Source organism: Eubalaena glacialis, chromosome 2 (genome assembly GCF_028564815.1).
Source record: "Eubalaena glacialis isolate mEubGla1 chromosome 2, mEubGla1.1.hap2.+ XY, whole genome shotgun sequence".
NCBI lineage: Eukaryota > Metazoa > Chordata > Mammalia > Artiodactyla > Balaenidae > Eubalaena > Eubalaena glacialis.
In genome coordinates this window covers 20,540,731-20,560,084 of record NC_083717.1, presented here as the reverse complement: position 1 = coordinate 20,560,084, position 19,354 = coordinate 20,540,731, and the positions used below count along the sequence as shown (strand labels likewise).

The window sequence follows — 19,354 nt, the reverse complement described above, 5'->3', positions numbered from 1 at the left end:
AGGCATAATGAGCTGCTTCATTTTTTTTTATGACTCTATAGTAGTCTGTTGTAAGGAAGTAATATAACTTATTTAATCTCTTATTTTTTGATATTTAGGATACTCACAATCTTTTAAAATTTAAGTTATAGGCAATACAATAGTGAATATTCTTGTACACACATAATTGTGTTCGAGTGTGTGTATGAAAGTCTATCCTAGACTTTCAAATTCCTAGAAGCGGAATCACTGGGTTAAATGAAATGTGCATTTCTAATTTTATAAGATATTGACAGTTTTCCCTCTATAGAGTTTGTATCATTTTACATTTCCACTAGCAATGTATAAGAGTGCCTATTTCTCATATATTTACCAAAACAGTGGGCCAGCAAACTTTTTGAAACATTATGAACTTTGCCAATCCACATCAAGAATTCTTATCCAAGGTCCACAGGCCTCAAGAAATTTATTCCAGGGACTTCCCTGGCAGTCCAGTGATTAGGACTCTGTGCTTCCACTGCAGGGGGCACGGGTTGGATCCCTGGTAGGGGAACTAAGATCCTGCATGCCACGCGGCCAAAAAAAAAAAGAAAAGAAAAGAAAAGAAATTGATTCCAATTTTTGCCTTCCACCCAAAGTCCCAACTTCAAATGTCAGTCAGTGAGACCACTAGTTCACCTACATGAGAATCCCCACTCCAACTATGCACTCTTTTACCCCTGGTACATTCAGTCCCCTGATCCAATCAACATTTCAATTGCTATGTATTGCAAGTGCTATGAATTCTCCCTTGCCCCATCACTCCATCATACCTGCCAGGCAAAAATCCATCCTTAGTTAAATACAACTCCTGCCTACCCTGCACCTGCAAAAGGAGCTGAACATATCTGGAGAAAAACTCACAATCACTCTGTCTTGTCTGAGTCAGGTCCATAACCATAAGCCTCAGTGGGCTCTTGGCATCCCCCAAATCATGACATTTCTGGGTCTGTTCACTTTCCCATCCCACTGCTTCATACCTTTTTATCCCTTTCAGACGTCCTCCCATGTCTTTTCACTCCCACTTTCTGCTGTTCATCTTGCTTAATATTTCACCAAAAAAAATAGAAGCAGAAAAAAACTTCATCATCGTTCCATGATCAAATCTATCAGCCTACCGAAATAGATACGCTTATGCTCTGCCTTTCCTACTTTTATATTCTATGAAGTGCCCTTGCTCCAGTCCAAGGCTAACCTTGTCACTGTGGGAGATTGGAGATCCCCTTCTCTGGGATATAAAGGGACATTGATCTCGTAATTACTTCCTTCTTTTTTACTGAAAGCTCTTTTAATCACCCAGTTATCCTGTATCTACCTTTCCACTCCCATCTCTCAATACACACCCAATTCGCCGGCCTCTTGGAATCACTTGCAATGCCTTGCAGCCTCTCCCAGGCTTCTGTGCTCATGCTTGCCCCTCTCCTTGGTGTGCCCCTCACCTTGCACATTTACCTCACTCCGCATGAAATCTTCCACGTCCACTTTCTCTTCACTCCTATTCTATCGCTTTCGTACAGGCTCCTTCTCCCCTATTTTATTCTTTCTCCCTCAATGTTTCTTACAAAAATGCAAATGGAGGGGGGATGTTGATTTTCTGGTTACTTCCTATGACCTTTCCTTCAAACCAAGTCCCTTGGTTTGAGTCCCAGCCACTTTTCATGCACTCTGTCGCTAATTTTTCCTTTCTGTAGGAGACTGCATCGTGTGTGTGAGGATGTGCTCTGGGGCTTCCAGGAGAGGGGTGGTGGGTGATCACTCCTGGTGGGAGACCGCAGCATATACAGGTACATCAAGGTTTATACCAGAAAGCCGGTAACGCTGTGCTCAACACTCCCCGTTTTCCCAAATCCAGGGCTACCCTCAGCCTCTAGGACCGCGCGAGTCCCAGCGGATCCCGGGGCGTGGCTTCGCTTTGAGTGCCGCTGATCTAGATTGGCTCCGAAGGCCGGCCCTGGCCAATCAGGACTGGGGGCGTTGTCTCGAAGGCGGGGCTTCCCCTCGCCTACCCACTCCCTCCTCTCGCCTCCCACGCGGTGGGTTCCAGGAGCTACCTCCCTGTGGACGCGACCCCTAGATCTCCCGCAGAAGTCTCTGGGCCCGGGGGGCCTGGCGGGACATGGCCTTGGCCACTGTGGCAGCAGCAAGACTGGGCCTCGGCCGGGCCTCTCCGCTCCTCCTCCGGCGCGGCTACCAGACAGAGAGGGGTGTCTACGGCTACCCGCCGAGGAAGCCCGAGAGCCGGGAGCCCCAGGGCGGCCTGGCGCGCCCCCCAGGTCAGGGATTGGGACCGGGCGGTGGGCGTGGGGCCTGGGGAGGCAGGGGGCCTTCCTGCCTGGCCTGGGGTGGGGTGCTTTTGATAGTTGGGTCTTCTAGGGGCCTCAGTGTGTGAGTAGGAGGGTGGAGAGGAAGGTGAGGCGAGGGAGCAGAGGCGGACAGGCGTGCATATTGTCAGGGTCGGGGTCACAGAATGGTTTTGTGAGCTCTTGTCTTTTCCATTCCTTGGTCGTAAAATGTGTGAGAACTTAGCTCTTTGCAGAGTCGGGGCTGCAGGAAAAGAAAAGTTCTAAGATATCCCAGCTCCTGGAGTTCACCCAAGGATACATTTCCAGGGCCGTCTCCGAAGCTGGTGTGAGCCGGGAAGTGTGGGGATCGCGACTGTGACTAGGGTGAAGAGGGCAGTTAGTAGATGGTCTTGGACCACAGCATGGTATTTATTATCCATTTGTCTCCTCTGTGTAGCCTCTTTAATTTCAGAGTTTAGAACTCTTTGCTGAATTTAGAAACATGTTACTCGGGTTTTAATGTATTAGGAGACACGAATATCAGTTTTTGGAAGCTCTGTTGCATCCTCGTGTGCAAGAGACTAATTTTGAGTATTTGGTTTATGCTCCAAAGTTATTGTATCTTTATTCATCCTCACAGAATAGAAGATGAACACAGATCGATTATTAGAGGAAGGTCATTTGGCATCTTTGATCCAGTTATTGGATTGACAATTAGGAGCCCCTTCATCATCTTAGCACCTGACCTTTGAGCAGTACATTACACACTGGAACCTCAGTATTTTGCTTTTGATCTCAGGGGACATTTAGAATAAAACTGATTCTCCTTCTTGAGTCCAGCGGGTTTCTTTAGGGACAGGATTTTGGCCAGCTAGGTTGCTAATCCCTTGAGAGTAAGACTATAGGTATCTTATTTCACTTGGCAAATTGAGTCCCCAGAATTTTACATGCCAATTGTCCTCAAACTGAAGTGTGCATGCAGACCACTCTGCATGATGTTAAAATGCTAGCTCCCAGGCCAGCCTCCCTCTCCCCTCCCCCAAACCCCACCCTAGTTCTTATTCAGTGGCCTGCGATGAGGTTCAGGAATTTGTATTTTTATGTCACTCTAGGTGATTCTCTCGCAGGACGTCCGTGGCCACCGTGGCCAAACACTGTTGTTATAGTGATAAGGGATATATGTGTAAGATGTATTTGACAATCTCTTCTTTAATTAAGAACTTACTAGTGTGTGCTCAGTGTGCAATTATTGTGATCTTATTTGAGGTTTTCCCTCACTGTTGGGTCTCTGTTTGATTCCTGTTAACAGCCTGGCAGTCGAGAATTAATCTTTGCCTGGGAAAAGTCTGGGCTGGTGGTTCTCAATGGCAAGACTGTATCCAAATCATTCAGGGAGCTTTGGGCTGGTGTGGTTTGAAAAAATATCTCTGGAGTTGATTTTATCTGTATATAATCTTCTCTCTTCCCTCATCACCAACTTGTGCCTCCCCACCCCTCCTAGCAATGAACTTGCTGTATTGTGGGATCCTTGGTGAAGTTTGAAAGTTCAGTATTGAGTTAGAACTGCAGGCTAAGGGTACAATATTGTGTTGTACTGAGAGGATAGAGTAAAATCAATACTGAGAAATAGTTGTTTGTTGCAGTTATGGGATCTGACTTAAGGAATTTTTTCCTTATATCTTTTTTTAATACTCCGAATAAAACTTAAAGGCAAGTGGGCCGTTTTGTAACTTTCTTGAAAATTATCATTCCATGTAGATCTGTGACAGTTCTTTCTGTTTTCTGTTTCAGAACTTATCACATCATTTTGTAAAAACTCTTTTTATAGATACTACTCCTACTAGGCTGTGTGGGAGAATGGGGAAGGAGATTGCATATAGCTCACGTCCAAAGAGCTTGGTCACACGTCTATACATACCTGCAAGGGAGACTGGAAAGCATAGTCTTTATTCAGGGTGGCTACCTTCCAGCTAAAAATTATTTTGAGAGAGAAGAGGAAAATAGATGTTGGAAAATAATTAGTAATCACTGCACTCGGCCCCTTTGGCCATTCAAATATCCTAAGCTTTTCTTCCCACACATAGAATGTACTCACTTCCTCCCTCCTCCATTCAATTCCTGAATCCAGCTCAAAGTCCATTATCTTTGGAGAATGTGCAGTCCTCTCCAGCAGGTCTGGCTGTGGCTCCTTGGAGTCTGGAATTTTATGAACTGCCATCCATCCTGAATATATACACATTCGATGTACAAAGGAAACTCCCATCCACAAAAGGAAAGAATGAGGAATCTATAGCAGCCACTGGTTCAGACCAGTTATCAAGTCCTATTGGGTAGGAATGATAAAGCCCCTTGATGTGGCTGAGTGGTAAGTTCACTAGATTATCTGGCCCCTCAACTCTGCCCCATCCCTTCCCCTGGTCTTGCCTTATGGGTTCTTCTTTAACCTGTATCTTCTGAGGGCATTGGGGAGTGTGCCCTCCTTGGGGGCTGCACACCTTTCATGGTCCACTTTATTTTGATAAAGTTAGGAACCTGAGAGTTACTTTAGGTAGTCATCAATTACAGATTTTTTTTTTTTCTGGCGAGAGTTGGGATTTCTTTGGCAGTTCAGTTTTTTATTTTATTTATTTTTATTTTTTATTTTTAAAATTAATTTTTAGTGGAGTATAGTTGATTTGCAATGTTGTGTTACTTTCTGCTGTACAGCAAAGTGAATCAGTTATACATATACATATATCCACTCTTTTTTAGATTCTTTTCCCATATAGGTCACTACAGAGTATTGAGTAGAGTTCCCTGTGCTGTACAGCAGGTTCTTATTAGTTATCTATTTTATATATAGTAGTGTATAGATGTCAGTCCCAATCTCCCAATTTATCCTCCCCCCCGCCATTTCCCCCTTGTTAACCCTAGGTTTGTTTTCTACATCTGTGACTCTATTTCTGTTTTGTAAATAAGTTCAGTTGTACCATTTTTTAAGATTTGGAGTTGGGATTTCTTTGGCAGTTCAGGTTTTTTTTAAATTTATTTATTCTATTTATTTATTTTTGGCTACATTGGGTCTTCATTGCTGCGCGTGGACTTTCTCTAGTTCCGGTGAGCGGGAGCTACTCTTCGTTGTGGTACGTGGTCTTCTCATTGCGGTGCCTTCTCTTGTTGTGGAGCACAGGCTCTCGGCACACGGGCTTCGGTAGTTGTGGCTCACGGGCTCTAGAGCGCAGGCTCAGTAGTTGTGGCGCACGGGCTTAGTTGCTCCACGGCATGTGGGATCTTCCCGGACCAGGGCTCGAACCCGTGTCCCCTGCATTGGCAGGCGGATTCTTAACCACTGTGCCACCAGGGAAGCCCAGCAGTTCAGTTTCTTAAATAAACTTCCTAGGACTGCAGTCTTTTGGCTTTTTGCTTTTTGGCTTTTTGCTTCTAGTCATTCCATGAGGAAGTTGACCACAGTCAAAGAGCTCATCCGGGCCTAGTTTTTAAGCCTGAAAACCCTGGTCTTTTATTTACTGCTTCTACCCATTCGACTCCCTAAATTTAATGGTGTTTATTTTGAGACCATCTCAACTAATATGCTGTAGTGAGAAGGCAAAACCCTTTGTGTGATATTAAAGGCTCAGCTGGCTTTCATCGTCTAACAGATAATGCTTACTAGATGGTACTTAAAAAGGGGTTTCATCTTTTCTCCTATCTCCGGCTAAGACAGCCTCTTCAGAACTACCTTTACTAATTGCTTCTACCTTTCAAACCTTGGCTGGGTCTGCCCTCTAGGTACTGAGGCCACAGATGGAGAAAACCTCCCAGTAGTGGAGTGAATTTCCCTCCATCTCTTCTTGCTGATGAACTAGCTCCTTGACCTCACCTTTCTTCTGGGGCTTTCCTGAAAGTGACAAAAAACAATGAACACAGACTACTGAGCTACAGGCTCCATGGGCATGCAGCCTGCCTTTCAAGATATCGCAAGTGACAGTTTTACCAAATGTTTTGTCAGATAACATAACACTGCTTCAGCTTTCTAGTCTGAAATACCTGGGTCCTTGGTACCCACCACCTGACTGCTAAGCCAGTGTCATATACATTTTAGGTTCTGTTATGGCAGCAACCCACCTCCGGTAGCAAATTCAATATTGGATAGGATGTGTTCAGGGGCTGTGCCAGAGACCTGGAATAACAGTGGGTTGAATAAAGTAAGTAGAAGTCTGAGCTGGTATGACAGCTCTGCTCTGCAAAGCTGTAGGGGTTCAAGTTTCTTCTACGTTGTTTCTTCGCCACCCTGCGGGTGTTGCTTTCAACGCTGGTCCAGGATAGCTCACCACTATAGCCACATACTGGCCAGCAAGAGGGAGGAAAAGGGGGAGGGGAAGAGAACACCATCCCTTTAAGGGTAAGACCCAGAAGTTGCAACATCACTTCTACTGTCCTCTCATTGGCCAGAACATAGTCATATGGCCACCCTGGCTGCAGGGAAGGCTGGAAAGGGTATCCTTATTCTGGGTGGTCATATACTCAATTATCTGTTACCATAAAAGAGAAGGGAAAATGGATGTTGGGAGTTATAATAGTCTCTGCTACAGATGTACTTTAAAAATCTGGGGCAAGCAACTTTTTCACCTTGTACTTCCTGTCACATTTTGAGCACTCTATTTCTCAAAGCCTTGCTTTCTTCATATTTTCACTAACTAGGATCCTAGTCTAGGTGTTTAATTCTGGCCTGCTACCAAAAAAAAATGTTGAATTCAAGGGTTCTTAACCTGGGTCCATGGATCCCTATGAGAAGGTTTCAGGGGGTCTGTGTACTTTGCACAACTCTGTGTGTGTGTCTGTTTCTACGCCGAGGGCCCATAGCTTTCATCACATTCTCAAAGAGATCCATGACTTCAAAGAGGTAAAACTGCTAGCCTAGCTGGTATTATAATTTACAGCCTAGTTCCCTTCCAGCTTAGTCCAGTCTTTCTAAAACATTGGTTTAACTGAGTCACTTTCTTACTCAGGTCTCCAGAGGCTCTACTTTGCCTCTCAAAATAAAATCCAGGTTCTTTAGGTTGCTACTCAATGCCTTTCATGTTTCTTGACCTGTTCTGCCTTCTTTCTTACCTCTTTCCAACATAAATTCCCCCACTTTCCAAATCTCTTCTTCACTCTGTGCCTTTCCACTTCTTACTCACTCTCCACAGTCCAGATCCATTCCCAAGTCCTCCGTGACATCTTTCCAGACAACTCCAGGCTATCCTAATCTGAATTCCCTTAACTCTCAGTATGGGGCCCACCCCTTGGACTGTATTAAACTTTTTCTAATTGTGTGCAGTTTTGTGCAGAGATCATCTTCTCATTTACGTTGTAAGATCCTGCCTAGTAAAGACCTTGTCTTATATTCCTTTCAGCTCTACACTTAACTAAATACTTATTAAATGAATGATTCCTACTAAGAAGTGGAAATAGCATTCTGTATATGCAATTTCTTTGTGACATTTAGTACATTTGAATTTTGCACGTACAACCATAACACTGAGAACTAAGAAAAGAAGCACTTTATATATAGGGTAATATACTGTATTACCATGTTCTAGAAGAAGGAATAACTTTTTTTTTGCTGATGAAGACAATTAAGATTCATTGGGTTTTTCCTTAAATTCTGTTTAACTGTGTGCTTATGGTCTGTTCTATTAATTATAGGAGGCTGATGAGGCCAAGGACACAGTTTAATTGGCTTTAGTCTTTTTTTTTTTTGGCCTCACTGTGCAGCATGCAGGATCTTAGTTCCCTGACCAAGGATCAAACCCATGTCCCCTGCACTGGGAGGTGCCCACTGCATTGGGAGCACAGAGTCTGAAGCACTGGACTGCCAGCTAAGTCCCGGCTTTAGTCTTTTTCATAATGCCTACCAGTTGTCCTAAAAGGTACCATCTTTGTTGAGAGGAATGACTGAGTTAGTGGGATGGATCATGTACATTAACTTTTGGTATTGGCAAAATGAATCAAAGGACAAACCCTACTGAAAATGGACACAAGGCATCCTCCCGCATCCAAGGTGACATAGAGAAATGGGAGGACGTATGGTCAAAGTTATGGTGCCTCCCTCCTCCTCTTTGACCTTCATCAGCCTTCTTTCTTAATATGTTTATCTTGGCCAAATATCAATGCCTGCATAGGATGACTACCTCATTTACTAAGATTTTCACTGTAGTAAGGCTTTGAAGAGATATTGGATTTGCTTGTAGTAACCTTTTTGGATGGCAGCGGTTTCACTAGTTAAAATTTGACCTGTGATGAGTGTCCTTTGTAGCTGGCTATTAGTAAAACAGCTTGTACTTTAACCTCTGTATACCTCAACTTCCAAGTAAACTTGAATTTATTTATCAATAATCCTAATTTAAAATGGAGGTGGGTTTCCATATACATTTTAGAATTATTTGTTCTAGTTCTGTGAAAAAAGCCATTGGTATTTTGATAGGAATTGCACTGAATCTGTAGATTGTCTTGGGAAGTATGGTCATTTTAACAATATTAATTCTTCCAGTCCAAGGCCATGGTATATCTTTCCATCTGTTTGTGTCATCTTCCATTTCTTTCATCAGTGTCTTATACTTTTCTGAGTATATGTCTTTTACCTCCTTAGGTAGATTTATTCCTAGGTATTTTATTCTTTTTGGTATGACACTAAATGGGGTTGTTTCCTTAATTGCTCTTTCTGATAGTTCGTTGTTAGTATATAGAAATGCAACAGCTTAGGACCAGTGATTCATAGGCATAAATTTCATTATGAAGGATTTGGGTTATTAAAAAATGGCAGAATTTAGAGACCATTAGGAGATGGGAGCTGTAAGATTCCAAACAGTGTTTAGTGGTTACTGATCTTGGCGATCAGCTTTAGTAGTTGAAGTGAGGTTGCAGGTATGTTGCATATTAGAAATAATAGGAGCCTTGGGAATTCCCTAGCAGTCCAGTTGTTAGGACTCGGCACTTTCACTGCTGGGGCCTGGGTTCGGTCCTGGGTCCGGGAACTAAGATCTCACAAGCAGCGTGGCGTGGACAAAAAAAAAAAAAAAAAGAAGAGAAAAGAAATAATAGGAGCCTTTACTGGAGGTATAGGAAAAACAGTTGGGGAAAATCTTATTGCATTAGAGATTTTCAAAAAAATTTAGATGATTTATTTTTTATTTTTTATTTTTATGGCTGTGTTGGGTCTTCGTTTCTGTGCGAGGGCTTTCTCTAGTTGCGGCAAGTGGGGGCCACTCTTCATCGCGGTGTGCGGGCCTCTCACTATCGCGGCCTCTCTTGTTGAGGAGCACAGGCTCCAGGTGCAGGCTCAGCAACTGTGGCTCACGGGCCTAGTCGCTCCGCGGCATGTGGGATCTTCCCAGACCAGGGCTCCAACCCATGTCCCCTGCATTGGCAGGCAGATTCTCAACCACTGCGCCACCAGGGAAGCCCTAGATGATTTTTTAAATGTTTCAATGACTTCTAGTTATCTCATCCTGTTTGCTGTAGGCCCTGGACTTTCCTTTTCAATTTTTGTTATGGTATAGTGGATAAAACACTGGATTAAAATCAAGCACACTTGAGTACAAATAGTTCAAATTCCAGCTTCTTCATTGCCAGTGTCACCTTCTGCAAGTCACTTAACGTGTTTGGGCCTCAGTTAACTCTTCTGCAGATAAGGGCACCTATTTCAGAGCTGTTACAAGGATTAGATAAGATGACGTATGTGAAAAATCCAACAATGTGTAGCACAAGTTAGTAATCAATAAATGGTCACTATCATTTATTATCAATCTGTGACTGTTGCTTACCTATCTCGGCAATGATTTAAGAAAGGAATCTCAAAAAAAAAGGAAAGGACCAGAGCAAGGTTTCTATTTAAAGTTTGGTTTTTTGCAAGAAAGAACTATCTGGCAAAATAAATTTAGCTTATAAAGATATCATGTTTGAGATGGGAAGAGAAGATAGGATGTAAAATGAACTCAGCTGCATGGCCTAGGTATGAGTTTGTTGTACAGAATTAATAATAATAGTATTCTGGTACCAAGTCTTGCCTTTTGATATGGTTATCTATGAAGTTCCTAAGTTGAAGCCGGTGGCAGCTGTCTCATTTTTTTTTTCTATAAATTTCTGTTGTTTATTTATTTATTTATGTATTTGGCTGCGTTGGGTCTTCGTTGCTGTGCGTGGGCTTTCTCTAGTTGCAGCGTGAGGGCTTCTCATTGCAGTGGTTTCTCTTGTTGCGGAGCACGAGCTCTAGGGCGCGCGGGCTTCAGTAGCTGTGGTGTGCAGGCTCAGTAGTTGTGGCTCGCGGGCTCTAGAGCGCAGGCTCAGTAATTGGGGAGCACGGGCTTAGTTGTTCCTCGGCATGTGGGATCTTCCAGGACCAGGGATCGAACCCATGTCCCCTGCATTGGCAGTTGGATTCTTAACCACTGTGCCACCAGGGAAGTCCCCGCTTCATTTTAATAGGGCTTAAGAGGGGACTTCCCTGGCGGTCCAGTGGTTAAGACTCCACGCTTCCATTGCAAGGGACGTGGTTTCGATCCCTGGTCAGGGAACTAAGATCCCACATGCCGCACGGTGCGGCCAAAAAAAAAAAAAAAAAAATAGGGCTTATGGGACTCCAATTATGGAGCTCTCTTTCTTGGAGTCTTCAGTGTTTTTATAGATAGCCAATGTTCCCACTTGCTCTAAGCATATGCTGACTGGAATGCAAAGAGACTGTGGATTGGATCTACATATTTTGGGGGGAGGCTGTTTATGACCAGATGTTGAAAGAGAACTGTATTGACTTCCAGTTGAAGTACCAAGTTTAGTTCAGGTTATCTGTCAGTGTACTTTATGCTGGTTAATATGAACACATTTCTTTCTGAAAATAAAATACTATTCAACACGATCCAGTGCCCCCACCGTGTTTGCTTACAGCAGAGAATAAAGTGATGTAGATATCCCTATCATAATGTTTTTTATTTGTTTGTTTGTTTTGGCTGCACAGCACGTGGGATCTTAGTTCCCTGACCAGGGATTGAACCCGCACCCCCTGCATTGTAAGCACAGAGTCTTAACCACTGGACTGCCAGGGAAGTCCCTCATAATGTTTTTTTACTCTTGTTTTAGCTAAGGTTCTTTTGGTCACAAGCAGCAGAAACCAACTCTGGCTATCTTAAGCAAAGAGGGGACTTTATTTGAAGGGTACAAGGGTATCTTCTAGAGCTGAAAAACGTTTCAAGTAATCAAGAAGGGAGTGAACCAAAGCCAACTCTGGGAATATTGGCAGAGGCTGTGTGTGACCCCATAAGGCACAGCTGTTAAGGTACTTAGCTCCTGTGTCACCCATAATGTGTGTTGGGGGTTCTCAAGACCACCCCACATTTAGAGATTCTCCAGAAGGGACTCATGGCACTCAGTCTATAGTTGTACTCATGGCTAAGGTTTATTGCAGTGATGTGGTAAGGACGCACAGCTGGACCATAATGGAAAAGGCACAGGAAGAGTCTGGAGGGCCCTTTGTGCAGGCTTCCTTCTGCTTTCTCCCATGAGGGATCACACGGAATGCACTCCTCTTCAAGAAACACAGCAACATATGTGCAATGTTCCTGCGCAGGGAATCCTATTAGAGACTCGGCACCCAGGGTTTTTATTGGGAGAGGTTCATATAAGCGCCCTCTGCATGTGCCAAAATCCCAGACTCCCAGAAGGGAAACAGGTGTTCAGCCTAAACTACCTTGTTCTCCCAAACAGTCGAGGCACAGTGAATCACCCTTATCAGTTAGGGACAGGTGAGGCCATTCCTGAAATTCACGTTCCCAGGCAGCAACCAAGAGCATAAACCTTGCAAGCAGGCTTTTCTAAGGATAGCAGTCTCACGCTCACTCTTCTCATATCTCTTAATTCCAAGCCTCAAATTCTGGGAAGATTGAATCTGACCCACCTTGACTCAGGTGTCTTTGGAATCCATTGACTCTTTGGGAGGCAAAGTGGAGCAATAGCGACATGGCCCTGGAACCCACCCTCTGGGATGGGAGGGTGCAGTTCTCAGAAGAGAAGGACCCAAAGTGATCAGGAGGGGTCCACTGCAGCCCTCATACGGCATGTTTGAGGGCTCTGGAAACCTTTGATCAGGAGGGTTCTGTGATGCCATTACAATACAGTGAATTTCAGGACTTCATTCATTCAAGTAATAACAAATATCTCTTGAGCATCTACTATGTGCCATTCTCCTGAGCCAGAAGCACGCCTCCAGTATTTTCCATTTTATTTGAAAGAAGAGCGTATATATCTGCTACTGTCGTTTGCCCTATTCTCTCTGGCTTCTTAGGAATTTAAACATCCAATTAAATCCCTCTGAACTTTCATAGATATCGTGAGCACTGAGTCATTTGGTCAGTGTTATGCCTCAGGTGAAGGGATTCATTTTTCTCTTACAGTAATCCTTTGATTTATACAGTAACAGGGAGGTTTTTTGTGAAGAAGATATGTATTCTATTGCTGTGATCTCATCCATTTAAATCTTTTAATTTCATTATTTGCTACCAAAGTAATCCAGCTGAAGCAATTTTATCCAACGCATTTGACACTGAAACTTGGTCAGTTAATTTAACAAAAAGTCATTAAATCAAGGATTATCATAACGAAATGAGAGATGCTTTACGTATTTTAACTCAAGTATGTTTATTTTTGGTTTTGTATATGCACATCTTTAAAGTGAAGAGCACTTATGAAAGCAATCTGAATGCGGAATCTCCTAGATTTTTATAATGTCTCCCCTAATGTTTACTTTTCCCCATAGCAACAGCCTTAGGAACAAATATAATTTACTCTTACAAGCATATAGTCAACTGGTGAGGGCAGTGGAGAGAATCTGATCATCAAAAGCTTTCAGGGTGTATTTAAGTCAGTTAAATGGATACAATTTAAAGAGCTCTGGGAATTTCCTGGAGGTCCAGAGATTAGGACTCGGTGCTTTCACTGCCTTGGGCCTGGGTTTGATTCCTGGTCGGGAACTAGGATCCCATAAGCCTCATGGCGTGGCCAAAAAAATAAATAAATAAAGAGCTCTACTGGACATGTTCATTACAGAAAACTTAGAAACTATGGTAAGCAAGAAAAAAATCGGGAAGTTTTTTTTTTTTTTTTGGCTGCGTTGGGTCTGCATTGCTGTGCCTGGGCTTTCTCTCTAGCTGCAGCGAGCCGGGGCTACTCTTTGTTGTGGTGCACGGGCTTCTCATTGCGGTGGCTTCTCTTGCTGCGGAATATGGGCTCTAGGCTCAAGGGCTTCAGTAGTTGTGGCTTGAGGGCTCTAGAGCACAGGCTCAGTAGTTGTGGCGCACGGGCTTAGTTGCTCTGCGGCATGTGGGATCTTCCGAGACCAGGGCTCGAACCCGTGTCCCCTGCATTGGCAGGTGGATTTTTAACCACTGCGCCACCAGGGAAGTCCCAAAATTAGGAATTTTGACATAGGATCATCACTAAGTTTTTGGTCTATTTCCTTTATATATGTGGAATATATACATGCAAATGCAGAGACATATATGAAGTATATAGATACTAATATGCTAGATATACTATATAATGAAATATATATTATACACACATTTTAACAAAAATCAGCCTTATGCTATATATAGTGTCTTTAGTCTTTTTTCATCTAAACAAACTGACGCTTTTCCAGTAAGCATTCTCCTACAGCATTATCTTGTGATGACTTTTGGCCAGTGGGGATTAGTTATCAACACCGTGGCATGTCTCTCAGAGGACTGGGGGTTTGTAGAGAGTTAGAGGACTAGCTACAGGGAAACGTCAGTGAGGAATGAGGAGGCATTGACTCCACCTTCAGTACTGGAGGGATGTGTGTGTGGGTGATGAGTAACTTCACCTTCCACTGGTGTCCTCAGGGGAAAGCAGATTCCCGTGACAACAGGAGTATAAGCAATGTTTAGGGAAGAGGTGAAGAAGGTAGGGAGATCTGTTAAGCATGGAACAGAATTCCAGAGGTCATAATGGAAGGATCTGGGAGACAGAGAGGGAAGAGATATGGGACTGGGTCTGGTAGAAGAAACCAGAGCAGTGAAATGAGGGTCTGAGAGAAAATAGATGGTCAGGACGGATGGAGGATGTGCCCCAAGATGGGAGGGGAATAGTCCTCTCTCTCTGGCTCTTCCAGAATAGTAGGTGCCACATGTTCTTTGGGGTGAGCAGCATCCTTTTGTGCCAACTCCCCCGTCAGTGTTCTAGAGTATCATTAAAACCTTGGCTTTTCAGTTAGAAATTTCAGTTAGAAATTGAAGCAGTGATCCCTGAGCTGATGTGGTTCACTAAAGAGAATGTTTTCAAAAGAGGGCTAGTAGAGGACTTCCCTGATGGTCCAGTGGTTAAGACTCTGTGTTTCTAATGCAGGGGGCGTAGGTTCAATCCCCGGTCAGGGAACTAAGATCCCACGTGCTGCGTGGCATGGCCAAAACTTTAAAAAAATAAAGATAAAGCATTAAAAAAAAGAGGGCTAGTAGATTGTGGTGAGAATGGTGATGATAACCCTATATATTTACCATTGGACTTACCCCACTAAGGATGTAGTTTTGCAGATGATATTGGAAGTCATGGATGAGATCACCTAGAGAGAAAGTAGATTGAGAAGAAGACCCTGGGCAGACCTGGGGAGAACCAATAGTTTAGAGGTGGACAAAGAGGAGGATCCCCTAACCCGCTTCTCGCCCAGGAAAAGTGGTGGAGGTTGAGTAGCCAGCGAGTTAGGAGGAAACCCAGGATCTTGCAATGCCAGAGAGCCCAGGGAAGCAACTGTTTTTAAAGAGGAGTGGCCAACAGGGACAATGCTTTAGACAGATATATCTGTGTGTATTTTAGCCAGAAATATGAAGGTGTCCTACTTCATAACCAGAATAGAGACTATAGCAAAATTATATATGACTCCTCCAGCTTGAAATCAGTTCATTTACTGGGATTGTTTGATGAGTTTATTAGACATAGTGTGGATCCTCTTAACTGCTGGATTTGTGCCAACACATCCTACATATTCGTGTGAATATTGAATGCATGTTCAACACACCTCCGTTCTTTCCTCTAAGCCTGTGACAAGAGGTACACTGTGCAGTACCCTGAATACAAACCCCAGCACATAAACATGTAGCTCTGAAATCATTGTATGGCAACACATGTTCATAAAATGGTCATTAAGTATTTCAAAATATGCTAACAATTTTCTTTGGGTTCTGAAAATAAAAATGCAAATTTCTGTAATGTTCAGAAAATGTGTGCCCTTCATAGTGGATTTGCTCATCTTCAGAGATTCGTGCTTGATTTGTATAAGACCACCTTGATGAACTGAAGGTTAATCGATTGTGGGCTTGAAGGATTTTCTTCCAAATTTTAGAAGGACTTTCATGTGGGAAAGGGAAGAAAAGCAGCTTCTGGCTCAATATAAAATCATCTAAGATAGAATTGGATTCATTAAAAGATAATGATTCCCCCTTGAGTAGAGACTGGGGAATTACTCATTTAAGGCTGTACAACGGGGATTAAAAAATTTTTTTCATTATATGAGTAACAAGATAATTTCTAAGGTCTTTTCCTAGCGTACGATTTCATGAGTGTATGTACCTGGGGTCTTTAAGAAATAAGGAAGGGGCTTCCCTGGTGGCGCAGTGGTTGAGAGTCTGCCTGCCAATGCAGGGCACACGGGTTCGAGCCCTGGTCTGGGAAGATCCCACATGCCGCGGAGCAGCTGGGCCCGTGAGCCATAATTACTGAGCCTGCGCGTCTGGAGCCTGGGCTCCTCAACAAGAGAGGCCGCGATAGTGAGAGGCCCGCGCACCGCGATGAAGAGTGGCCCCCGCTTGCCGCAACTAGAGAAAGCCCTCGCACAGAAACGAAGACTCAACACAACCATAAATAAATTAATTAAAAAAAAAAAACAAAAAAACCCAGCAAACCTTAAAAAAAAAAAAAAGAAATAAGGAAGGATGGGACTTCCCTGGTAGCGCAGTGGTTAAGAATCCGCCTGCCAATGTAGGGGACACGGGTTCCATCCCTGTTCCGGGAAGTTCCCACATGCCGCAGAGCAACTAAGCCCGTGCGCCACAACTACTGAGCCTGCGCTTTAGAACCCGCGAGCCACAACTACTGAGCCCGCCTAACACAACTACTGAAGCCCACGCGCCTAGAGCCCGTGCTCCGCAACAAGAGAAGCCACCGCAATGAGAAGCCCGCGCACCGCAACGAAGAGTAGCCCCCGCTCACCGCAGCTAGAGAAAGCCCGTGTGCAGCAACAAAGACCCAACACAGCCAAAAATAAAATAAATAAATTTATTAAAAAAAGAAATAAAATAAGGAAGGAAATGTAACATTGATTTTGTAGTTCAAATTGTCTGTATTTCTAATGTACGATATAAAAAATCTCAAATAATAATTAAGAGGACTATAATTATCCATAATCTCAGCATTTTAACAGTTATTTTCAATTTGGGGTGTTTCCTTTTAATATCTATCCTCGTGCATAATTAGTTTCACAAATGTGCACTTATAGTTCTGTTTCCTTTCTGTATTTTTCAGTGACTTTCGTTCTCAGGAGATAAATTTAAGGAAATAAGTGTGTTTTCCTGGAGTCTGTTAGTCTTTAATCCTGAAAACCACTGGCAGCTGTGGTGGGTAGGAGCCATGTGTTGAAAACTGTCCAAGGCCACAGAGGCTTCTTTGAAAAACTGATTTTGCAGCTTGTGGGCATTTCCTAAACTATATTGTTCTATTGTTTTTTCCCCCTGAATTAGTGGACCATGGCCTTGCCAGGTTGGTGACGGTGTATTGTGAGCATGGCCATAAAGCTGCCAAAATCAACCCCCTCTTCACTGGCCAAGCCCTGCAGGAGAACGTGCCTGAAATCCAAGCCCTCGTGCAGACCCTGCAGGGACCCTTTAATACCGCAGGTAAAGCCCATCAACAATGGACTATCCACGTGACAGTTAACTGCCAGTGAGGTGGGGCTCCTTTCTCTGTTCTTGAAGGACCCACATGCCTGCTGGAGCTGAGGCTTCCACGGGTGTGAGGAGACAGTGAGGGGCACATTCGAACACTGTCTGGGAGGAGCAGTGTTGGGGTTCTAGAATGGCCTTCTGATAGGGCCCGTTTCCTCTGTATTCAAATCATATATACAACGGCCAAAGGGTACATGAAAAGGTGCTCAGCATCACTAAGCATCAGGGAAATGCAAATCAAAACCACAATGAGCTATCACCTCACACCTGTTACAATGGCTATTGTCAAAAAAAACCCCAAAGATGGATAAACAACACGGTCCTACTGTCAAGCACAGGGAACTATATTCAATATCCTGTGATAAACCATAATGGAAAAGAAAATGAAAAAGAATGTATATATATGTATAACTGAATCACTTTGCTGTACAGCAGAAATTAACACAGCATTGTAAATCAACTATACTTCAATTAAAAAAAAAACAAACCCAAAGATACAAGTGTCGGCGAGGATGTAGAGAAAAGGGAACTCTTGTGCACTGTTGGTAGGAATGCAAGTTGGTGCAGCCACTATGGAAAACAGTATGGAGGATCCTCAAAAAATTAAAAGTAGAACTACCATATGATCCAGCAATTCCATGTCTGGGTATAAATCTAAAGGAATTGAAATCACTATCTTAAAGAGATATCTGCACTCCCATGTTCATCACAGCTTTGCTCAATCAATGTCAAAGATTAACGTTTATTGTAAGAAACCATACACGATATAAAGAAAATGTTGGTTTGTTAAAGTCATATTGTAGGCTTAGGCAAATGACTGATAATTGATTTGGTGCTGGGCCAATCACATACTACAAACCTTTCTTTTCTCTGGCTAAGATTCAGGGAGATTTCCTTTTACCTCAGAATGTTGCATTGCTATCAATATTAATTCACATTAAGACCAACTGTGCAATAATAGGCATTGCTTTATAGATATTAATAAGACTTGAACGTTTTGGTAGATAGATATTTCAGATAAAGGTAGTACATGTGACTTGTAGCTATAAAGCAGATGAAAGGTAGGTTCACAATTTAGTTAGAAATGACTATAGAATCAAAATTTGGCATAATGCATCATGGTTCTGTTCGAGAGAAGAAAGATTTTTATTCCCTCTCCTTTTAGTACCTTATGGCCTTTGATCATATTTTTAGTTTTGCCTTTAGAAAAATCTAGATAACCCAAGTTACTTGGAATGAAATGCTCTGAATTCAAATAAGGATCTTGGTATGTTCTATAATTAGTTACATGGTTGATTATTCTTTAAAACGATCCCTTTGATTCCATTTCGTAGGATTACTGAACATGGGGAAGGAGGAGGCCTCTCTCGAGGAAGTTGTAGCCTATCTCAACCAGATCTACTGTGGGCAGATTTCTATTGAAACCTCCCAACTTCAGAGCCAGGAGGAGAAAGAATGGTTTGCCAAGCGGTTTGAGGAACTGAAAAAGGAGGCATTTACCACAGAAGAGCGAAAACATCTGTCAAAACTAATGCTAGAATCTCAGGTATAAAAGTAGCAGCTAATATCAAAGAAATAGGTCAACTCATTTTCTACAAAGACATATAAATATTGAAGAGAGGGAGTTAAGACATGAACTCTCTGAATGTAGCCCCACTTACCCCATGGCCTCAACACAAGGGGCAGTGTAACACATACCACTTTATTCTACGTAGAAAAAAGTAGATCGCCAAACAACAGAACTATTGGTTCTTCTCAGAGTCAGTATGTTTTATGCATTTGTCTATTCCCTCTATAGAAGCCTGCAAAACCCTTAAGATCTTATTTCTCTTTTTATTACCTGAAGTGATAGAAAAAAAAGGAACTGTATGTGGAAGAGGCTCTCAATACAGATTAATGGGATTGACTGTCTGTCAGGGCTGTGATCAGGACTTGGGCCTATCAAGATGACAAGAAACCTGTTCCCAATAATGTGGGTGGTTGGCTAGTTTGCAGCCCAGATGAAATGCTACTGTAGAGCTCTGTACTAAAACTCAAGTCATGGGAAAGGCCCGGCATTCTGAGGGGATTCCCGTTGGGGTGAGTTCTTCT

At 43.0% G+C, this 19,354-nt stretch overlaps 1 protein-coding gene across 3 annotated transcripts in view; it reads left to right on the top strand.

Moving 5' to 3' along the window:
* Positions 1–2,039: 2,039 nt before the first annotated feature.
* The window catches only part of DHTKD1 (dehydrogenase E1 and transketolase domain containing 1), a 51,260-nt gene continuing 33,945 nt past the window's right edge, over positions 2,040–19,354 (top strand). For 2 of the 3 annotated variants that reach the window (XM_061179404.1, XM_061179394.1), the window contains exons 1-3: positions 2,040–2,291; positions 17,060–17,215; positions 18,598–18,809. In XM_061179404.1, coding sequence (XP_061035387.1) covers positions 2,135–2,291; positions 17,060–17,215; positions 18,598–18,809 — 525 coding nt within the window. In that variant the 5' untranslated portion in view covers positions 2,040–2,134. The remainder of the gene's footprint in view (positions 2,292–17,059; positions 17,216–18,597; positions 18,810–19,354) is intronic. The other variant, XM_061179412.1, reaches the window with a different exon arrangement.